This window comes from Silene latifolia, chromosome 2 (assembly GCF_048544455.1).
Source record: "Silene latifolia isolate original U9 population chromosome 2, ASM4854445v1, whole genome shotgun sequence".
Taxonomy (NCBI): domain Eukaryota; kingdom Viridiplantae; phylum Streptophyta; class Magnoliopsida; order Caryophyllales; family Caryophyllaceae; genus Silene; species Silene latifolia.
Window position 1 is genome coordinate 172551136 of NC_133527.1, and position 10190 is coordinate 172561325.

Sequence of the window (10190 nt, forward strand, 5' to 3'; positions counted from 1 at the left end):
TAATTTATTAAGGAGTATTAAAACAATTAATTTCACTTACAAAATTCATTTGAAAAAGTTGTTGCTCTGTTTTTTGAATTTATCGACTTTTTTAGCTAGAGATGTTGAGTTCCTTTTGCAAAGTTGTTGAACTCCAAAGTAAAGTTGTTGGGCTCAAAAGATTATGATGTTTATTAACTCAAAAATAATGAAGAACTTCTATGTGATGCTTAAACAAAAATGCTTTATTATCAAATCTTTTTTCAGTTGATATTGAACTTAGATTATTTATTTTGATTATAATTTTAGGGTTTCGAATGTGGTAACATTTGGCCAATTTTTTTTAATTTGGTAGAGAAAAGATGAAAATACTAGTAGATAATTGTATAAGAAATAGAATTTGTGTATGTTTGTGGCCGGGTTGAGATTTACGAGAGATGAAGGTTGTTGACAACGATAGTTAGTAAGATAGTGTGTATCATTTGAAAAAAAATTACAGGACCGGAAGAGAATGAAATAAAAGATGATTAAAATTACAATAATGTTCCTGATGGTAAATATAACATCGTATAACTATTCATGCATTTGATCTTAGAAGAACTTCATCAATCATTATATGTTACTAAACTCAATTCGCGTCTGCTACTAATGTAAGTATCCCAAGACTTCAACTGTACCAATTATTAAATCGATTTAGGATGAAACCTTCTAAGAATTACAAAATTTAACATTACTAGCTATTTATTGCTTTGTGATAATTTGAAACATAATATATTAATATTCGCTAGTTTAGCTTCTAAAGTTATGAGTGGTAGTACTCGTGAACGATTTCAAACCCCGTTATCATAATATTCACCCTTGTGGCTCCCTTTACACAAAAAAAAAAGGCATAGCCACTTAGATAAGGACATGGTAAATAATGTAGGTGAAGGGCAAGGGTGTGCTGATACGTGACCCAAGCTAACTAGTACGAGTAACTAAAGAAATTATGGATTGTATTTTTCAATGTTGTGAGATCAGCAATATACGGAGTACATTTAATCTCTAATAAAGTTTACTGATTAATCAAATCCACTGCATGCGTAAAGCAGTTAATAATTACTCCGTAATAGTAATACGAAATGTTACTTTTAATCTCCTTGAGTGCATGTGAGCTAATTAGATAATATTGGCTATGATCGTGATGCATCAAAGACGTACATGTACTAATACATTATTATACATTATCTTAATCCTTTAATTTGGTTTCTTGTAAAATTATCAAATCCATATTAAATAGCTAGGACCAGATTAAATTGATTTATCATCAATATGGTTGATCTTTATGTTAATCACGTAATTACTTTTTTGACTTAAGGTACGCACGCATACAAGCTCTAATATCTTTGGGAAAATATCCATTTTTGAATCTTCAAAAAAAAAAAAACAATTCTTATAATTTTGTTTTTTCGGTTGAAATGAGTTGAATTGGAGAAGTGAATAGAATTGAGCTGAGCAGAACGAAACGAAATGGAGCTAAGTGAACTGAATGCATCTGAAGTAAGAGTTAATTTTGTAAAAATATGAGCTGAACAGAACTGACCAAAGCTGAACAAAAGTGAACTGAATAGAGCTAGACTGAATTGAAATGAGTTGAAAGTAAGCCAGAAATAACACGGCCTAGTGTAGAAAAATAATTACTCTAGGTAGCTTATTTAGAAAAACATGGCAACCTATATATCATACATTAATTCCTGTTTTATTTCTGATTAATTAGCATAATATATAATTATGAAAATGTTCGTGTATGTCATTTTTAACAAATATATACGTCCTCCATCACATTCATTTTACATTTTTTTTTTAGAATCAAAAGTAAACAAATGAATGAGACAGAGAGAGTATTAATTATCTCAACTAATTGACTAATTGATTAATACAACCTAAAATGAATTGATAGTTTGAACAATCTCTTTCGCGTTACTATAAAACTTGCTATTGGGAAAATCATAAACCTCTTCTAATCTTCCTCCGTTTATCAAAAACCTAATTGAAAAACTTTGAATTCTTTCATTTGTTTTTTTCCTTGGTGTAAAGAGAATTATAGAAGATAATATTATATATGCCTTACCAACTAAGCTAATTCACGGGTCTTATTTAAAAAATAATGAGAGTTCTTGCAACTGAACTCCTACCAACGGTTTCATTTGCATCTCTTAAGCCCTAATAGGTTGATATCCTTTACTATTTATTAAAGGCAATCAAAGCAGCACATGTATGATTCTCAGCCAAAATTTATGATTGGGCAGATTCACATTAAAGCTCTAAAACTAACTGAAAAGGTAGCTGGAAACTGAAAAGCTAACTGAAACCTTAAAAATTAGCTGAAAATTAGGAACTGATAAGGTAACTGATTATATAAAAAAATGTTTGGCAAGCTAACTGAAAAGGTAACTGACTAGGATGAAATAACGTAAAAGGGTATGATAATTATTTAATAGTATAGATTTAAGGGGTAAAAGGGGAAAAACAAATCAAATCAGGTACCTCAAATCTCAAATAATACTCTAGGCAACATTTCATTTTAAGTAGCTTATTTGGTTAAATAAGCTACTTGTCAAACGCTTAAAACAAAATAAGGTATCTGAAATTTTGGTCAAATAAACTACTTTGACCAAATCAGGTAAAATACCTTACCAAACAGAGCCTAACTATAACAAATATACACTGCTCCGTATAATATATGGATCAAATATCCTTACAAAATACACAATCGACATAGAAAAATACCAACTATCATAAAGGTAATTACCCATGCATTATCACAAAATACCAACTTGAATAACTTATTAATCACATTATTATATGTTTCATTTTAAATAAAACTTGAGGAAACTCATGTAATATGTTGATCAAACCTTTTCACTAAATATGTTATTTATGATTTGGTTACACTGAAATTAATCCGCTAATTAATTATCAAATATGCCTTAAACCGAATATCCAATTTTTTATAATTTTTTTTTTTTAAAAAAAAAACCTTACAAACACTCATGTATATTGTACCTTTAAACACCAACTGTCACAAAAAAAATGAATTAACATTCCATAAGCACAAAAAACTATAAAAGCCAAAAGGCATTAATGACCAAAAAAGATGATAGGAGTGCAAATACGTCAAACCCTAATCACATGTCCTTGTATAGAAAGTTCATAATGTGTTAAAATTCAAGTTATAGAGATGCAAGCCCACCCTTTTAGTACTTCTATTAAATATAGGGTTTAATTTTGATCATCATCATCCTTCTCTCTTCTCTTTTTCCTTCACTGAATTTCATACAACACCTTTGCCCATTATTTTTCATTTATTTTATTTATGTCATGGATATCAACCACATACATAATCATCATGACCACCTTCCTCCTCCTATTACTACTCCTCCTACTACCACTTCTAATTATTGGGTTGAAGAAAACTTTAGCATGGCCATGGATGATCATCATGCCCATCATCATCATCATCATCATCATCAACAACATCTTTACCCTATAACACCATTAGTATTTGATCCAGTACATGTATGGCCTAACTATATCCATACATCAATACCATCATCATCATCATCATCAAAATTGTTAACTATTGAACCAACAATACAATATACTACAAAGGAAAACCATGAGATAGATGAAGAACAAGAAGGAAAAGAAGAAGACGAGGACGAGGACGAAGAAGAAGGACAAGAAGAGGAGGAGCTAGGAGCAATGAAAGAAATGATGTACCGTTACGCGGTAATGCAACCCGTTAATATTGACCCATCGACAATCCGTAAACCTAAGAGAAGGAACGTAAGAATAAGTACCGACCCACAAAGCGTGGCGGCTCGTCATAGACGAGAACGGATATCCGAAAAGATTCGGATCCTACAACGGCTTGTACCCGGTGGTACTAAAATGGATACTGCCTCTATGCTTGATGAAGCTATACGTTATGTTAAGTTTCTTAAGAAACAAATTAAGCAACTTCAACGTCCGTCCACGGCCAATCACGTCCCGCCACCTGTCTCACTCTCTGGCTGGGCCGGCTTACCGTCCGCTTCGCTTGTGGGCCCTAGCTCCGATGACCCGAGGGAGGGTAAAATTGTGCTTATGAGAGACCATTTTTATCATTAATAAAGGGTGATTTATTTTTCACCATGAAGGTAATTAATTAAATGATTAATTAGCTATTTTGTCGTATATGATTATTGTTAACTAAATTGGAATAATAATAATGTCTTTGTGTAATAAGTTCACAATTGTCGAACTAACCTTGTCATTATTCTTGTAGTTTGTTACGTGTACATATGTAAATTTAAAAACAAAATACTCCGTAATAAGTATCTAAGTTAATACTCGTATGTTAATTATATTGCAACGTGTTATGTTTATACTCCATCCGTTTCTTTTTATTTATCATTTTAGAACAAACTAAAAATTTCTTTATTTGTCGTTCTACATTTTTCCATGTATCACATCTTTCTACAAATTTCAAGACACTAGTAATAATGAAAATGAGGTACTTTCAGCTATTATTGGTGGAAAATAATATTTTTCTATTTTCAAAGATCATTTATTTTACATAATTACTAAAAAAGTATAAAATTCAAATAAATTCTTAATTCGTGTGCATCATTCTAAAACGACAAATAAAAAGAAGGGAAATGATAAATATAACTCACTAGGTTGTATTTAAGCATTTAATACCCTTCTATATTTGGCATTAATTTAGAAATTAGAGTGTAAATTACACATAAATCAATGCAATTAATGCATATATTAACTATTTATTTCCTCTTTTAATTGCTTCAATACAACCCAATTGGGTTGTATTAATCATAACCCAAGAAGAAATAGAGGGAGTATTTGTCATATATGATTATTATTGTTTGTTACATGAAATAATGATATCATCTTAATTGCTTAATATGAGTCCATCAGTTTGAACAAAATCTTATACGGAGTAGTTTTTCTTATAACGCGTTATATGTATATTCGTAACCGAATTAGAAGGCGTAATTTAATTTCCATATTTAGGCAATGCATGTGAAATAGGATGAAAAATGGTTGTAAGGATATTATTGACAAAGGTGGTGCAGAATAATGATAACATTTTGTTTTGGGATTACGTACGTTCGTTCGTCCACATGCAATATTATGTATACCGGATGATCAATCGGTCAAATTTAATAAATTGATTATTACATAAATACAATTGATATAACAATTATTATTTGTTGCAAAGTGAATTATTATATTATTTAATTGTTGCAGAGTTTGCAATTCAAGTTGCCGAAAAGTCTGTTTAATTTGATCATGCATCATCTTCTTCCGGGAATAAATATGAGTGACGTGAGATAAACTGCCTTTTGTTGAAAATTATTCTATTATTGCATAGCAAATTATAAAGTGCATGGGAAATGTTTTTACAAAATAACACTTATCTTCGAAATTCTTTGAAAATATATGAGAAAATTAATTTTATAGAATTACCTCCTCTTATTCACTAATTACTATAATATTGTCCGTAAGTGTGAAGTCCAGTGGTTAAAATTTAGGTACAATTCTTAAGAGTCTAAGGTTCAATAACCCTTCCAAAGAGCAATCTTATGGAATATTTATAGTCAACGCTATCTCTTCTAAACTTCTGTCTGTTACTCTTTGGTGGCTAACCAACCTGTTATACGCGGTTTGCAGGCTATCCCGTAATTTCGTAAACTCAAAGGTTTACCCATTTGTGCACTAAAAGCAGCGGCTACGATTTTTCTTATTATCCAAGAAATAAAATCGCTATAATATTCTAATTTAACTTTTTGGAGCAAAGTTTACAAACTTTGACCGTAAATATTTTGAAAAATATAATATTTTAAATATGACACAATAATATTTGTATTTGTTGTAAAGAAATCTTCGCTGAAAATATATTTTCAACAAAAATAACTATATATAGATGCTAGGTAGCACGGACACTTCTCCTAATCAGCCGTCCCGTGTCCGACACCGTGTCGGACACCGACACTCCTCGGACACACGTCGAAACGTGTCGGACACCTATAAAGCCGTGTCTAACTTTCTACATTTATTCGGGCACGTGTCCGACGCGTGTCCATGGTATTTCGGCCGTGTCCGACGCGTGTCCATGACATTTGGACATCATTTGGGGTGAATGATGTTCTTTAAGCGTGAAATGAGCTGTCGAAAGAGATTGATTAAAAGATTCGTTTGGATAGTAAATGAAAATGAGTTATAATCAAGTCAAGTTTTAGCTTCACTTATTTAAATTTAATATCAAATGCTTTTATAAAAATAAAATCGAACGTTTATAATTATAAAATATATATTTTATTAAATTTAAATAACGTGTCCCGTGTCCTAAATTTCAAGGGATGCCGTGTCACGTGTCCGTGTCGTGTCCGTGTCCCGTGTCCGTGTCCGTTTTGGTGCTACCTAGTATAGATGTACAAAAGTAGGGTCAAATACTCAAATCGTCTCTATGTAGATGATCTATTTTTTTTGCACATCGTTTTTATTTTATTAAACCGTCGTAACCGAAACCGAAATTGAAACGTATTACTTGAAGTATAAAGATACAAAGAAAGTATGTTATTATTTGACGACCATACAAAATGCACGCTCTGGACAAATTGAATATATAATTGGGGAAAATCATAAAATTGGCAAAGGATCGGAAGATTTCGTGTGGGTTTGCACCAATTGATTTGTACCTCACTTTGAAATGATTGTTTTTTTACATGCACACAACACAATGGTCACATATTTTTGAGCTCGTGACATGTAGGCCTACTGCTTCAGTATTTTTTTATCCCTCTATTACTTCTGATTTTTCTCATTAATTAATATTCTTTCTTGTGCATGGTTGCAAATGGCATAGCCAGAGTAAATGGAGTTTGAGTCATAGAATACTGTCAATTAGAACCCTTTAGTCATGCTTTCAATCAAGGCGATCTAATAGCATGTTCCAAAAATTCTTAAAATCGGAATCTTAAACTTTTTACATTTTAATTTGCTAGCTAGATATTATAGTAAGTTCAAGTACCATTTAGTATAATAAAACTAAGGTTCTCTATCATTAGGAGCTCAAATGATCAGTTGAAAGTTAAAACTAAGTTTCTCTCAAATTTATTTGACGGCCCTACAGTTATCCTTAACAATTTAACATATTGGACTGTGTGGTATACTGGTATACATATAATTTATGGCTAATTTAATAGCGTGTCATTCTAGATTTTTGCCCAGAACAAATCCAAAACTAATACAAAGTTCGGAGTACAATTTAAGGAGAACATCAGATATGGTTTGAACCATAGCCATTAAGCCAACTTTTACTCTCGATTCAGCCTTATCCAGACACTCTTATTATTAGTGTAAAAATGTCTACGAAGTATATTTTAAATTGAAAAATTTCACTCGAGACAATGATTGGGTTCTAGTATATTCATTGATATTTTCATGGAAGATACTATTGTTGCCAAAGTCTTAACAATGAAAATAATAAAAAAAATAATGTGACGATGGAATAATATTTAATAAAGGATTTTGTGTTGCTGAAAGTTTTATGTGAATTACGAGTTACAACATTTGAAAACCTCTTAAATCTATTTTCAATGAGGAGTTAAGGTATCAGATACGAGTTTTAATGACATTATTCTACATGAAGGATATATCGCCTATATTATTGCTCAATTCATGTTACTTAAATTTGGAAAAAAAAATATTTTAACAAATCTCCACTTTAATTTGAATCATCTCACAAATAACAGATGTCACAAATGCACCATCATAATGCCGAATATACTAGACTCTCATATACCTTATATTTTGCCCTCACAGGAAAATTAACTACTCCTAATCTTTAGCAAGTGAATTATCTTAAGATAGGAGCGTCTTAAGCAAGAGCAGCTGATTTATAAATATCTTATGTCAAATCTTATATAGTGAACCGAAGATTACAAACAATCAATATTTATGATGATGGAGAACATTTTTGTATACTTTAATTAAAACAATCTTATAAGTAGAAATAAAAATTACTAATAGCAATGAAAAGTAGTGAAGAGTGATACACTAAATATAAGAGAGAAGATAAATCAAAATATGAAAAGAAAACCATAATAAGATAACTAAAATGGAAAAATAAGAAGATTGCTATATAGTATGGATTGGGGGAGCTAGGGAGCACGCAACAACGGAGTTAGGATTTTTCATTAAAAAGAGCATAAAATTAGCAGAGGTGAACTAGTAAAATTATAAACTAAACCTCGAAAAAAAATTAAAAATTTAGCTAAGAAATTCGAATTTTTCAATGTTCAGTGGGGGCAAACGCTCTTGCTAGCCCCCCCTAAATCCGTCACTGGAAGCACGAACACTTTTCTATCATCTAGCGTGTCCGTATCCTACACACACTTTTACAAGCAACACACAGAAATACATGCCTGATACTTAATAAACCGTGCAATTTTTTATTAATATTTTTTAAGTTTAGACAATTATTAGACACCCAAAATACTTTAACTCAACCTAATATATATACACCAAATGATGCAAGTTAAAAACCTTTTAGGGTTAAACCATGATTATCTTTTGTTGACATATTTTCTAGTATAAGTTGAAATATGGGTTATTATTAATTTAGCTGTTAGGTTTTAGTTAATTACCGTATACTTATATACCTTGATTTTTTCTAAAAAAATACAAAATTAAAATTGTACTTTTGTAACTATAAAATATATTTTTTTATTTAAGTTTAAGGAATGTGTTTCATGTTCTATATTTCGTTGGATGTTGTGTCACAAGTACGTATTCGTGCTTACATTCGTATCCGTTTTGGTAGTACCTAGTAGAGAGTTAAATAAAATTATAAAAAGGGTTTTCTACATGGTACTCTTGTGTTTTCTCAATTTCTACGTGGTGCCCCTCAGTATTTAAAAACATCATTGCTACCCCTGAACTTCATTAATTGTTCATACGATGCCTAAAATAATAAAATTCGAGTTTTCTAACAGTTAAATTTAATAAAGAAAATATATTTAAGAATGAGTAAACGAAATTTGCGATAATAATTTGACAAATTATCGCCAAAAAAATTCAATAGAAAGTGCATATACTAAAAATTAAAAATGGTAGAATAGATCATCGAGAAGATTTCATCAAGTTTAGGGGTTCCACTGATATTTTCATAAGATAAAGAATAATGACAAAATCAATCTTACCCTCTTTCCTCCGTTTGGTTGCGATCCAGGCCCGTTGCATGATTTAACATGGTATCGGAGCCCATGGCTAAGGATCTGGGTTTCATAGGCCAAAGTTTGTAGACGGATGAGCAAAGTTGCTCAGTTGAATTTCTCCGGTATGAGTTGATACACTGGGCCAAGTTTACAGCTGGACGAGCAAGGTTGCTCAGTTGAATTTGTCCCGTCTGTATGATTGCAACTGGAGAAGAAAAAAGAGCCACAGTTTGTCTGTTGATAAGTCATAAATATATACACATTTATGCCTCCCCATAGTTCCTTTTAAGACAGTTTTGTGCTATAATATATTAACTATATGCCGTTTATATATTAGAAATGTCGATACTTCCGCCTTTTGGTGTTTTAATGCAGATTGGATGCATTTGTGTAGAAAAAGAGTAAAAAGGAGCACCGCGGAGTCGCAAGACGAGAACAGGAAGAGAAGAAGACACGAAGCTGAAGTTGCTGAAGATACTCGATCGAGTGTGTCAATACTCGATCGAGTATGACATACTTTTTACGAAACTTTCCTTAAATCGGTTTAATTAATTATTATGTAATAGTATAAATAGGAAATGTAACACCCCCGTACACCAGAACGCCTTACCAAGGACCATTCTAGTATATGACGGTGTCACCATCTCGGTTTCCCGAGGAGGTAGATCAAATTAGACAATACAAGAACAAAATTATATCATTAGAGAATCTGTTACAATACCAATCTATTCAAGTTCCCTAGAACACAGTTCAATTACAACACTTGTGATTATAAATCTCTAGACCAGTAGCGTGATGACTCGATCCCTCCAATCCCAGCAGCTGTAATCAACAATACCTGCTAAACCAACTGCTCACCATCCCCGAATGGATCACCACAGATACCACAAAACAACACGGGGTCAGTACTGACTAATCAAATGAAAGATAAGACAATAAAGTAAATAG

General features: G+C 31.6%; 1 protein-coding gene across 1 annotated transcript; it reads left to right on the top strand.

Moving 5' to 3' along the window:
• Positions 1-3120: 3120 nt before the first annotated feature.
• Positions 3121-9815, top strand: LOC141643375 (uncharacterized). Its single transcript, XM_074452513.1, has 2 exons — positions 3121-4160; positions 9618-9815. Exon 1 carries the CDS (start codon positions 3340-3342, stop codon positions 4129-4131), a length of 792 nt encoding a protein of 263 aa, XP_074308614.1. The 5' UTR covers positions 3121-3339; the 3' UTR covers positions 4132-4160; positions 9618-9815.
• The last annotated feature ends 375 nt before the right edge of the window (positions 9816-10190 follow it).

What these genes read in the sequence shown, in the direction of transcription:
- LOC141643375 (XM_074452513.1), top strand. Translation starts at nt 3,340, where the DNA reads ATGGATATCAACCACATACATAATCATCATGACCACCTTCCTCCTCCT.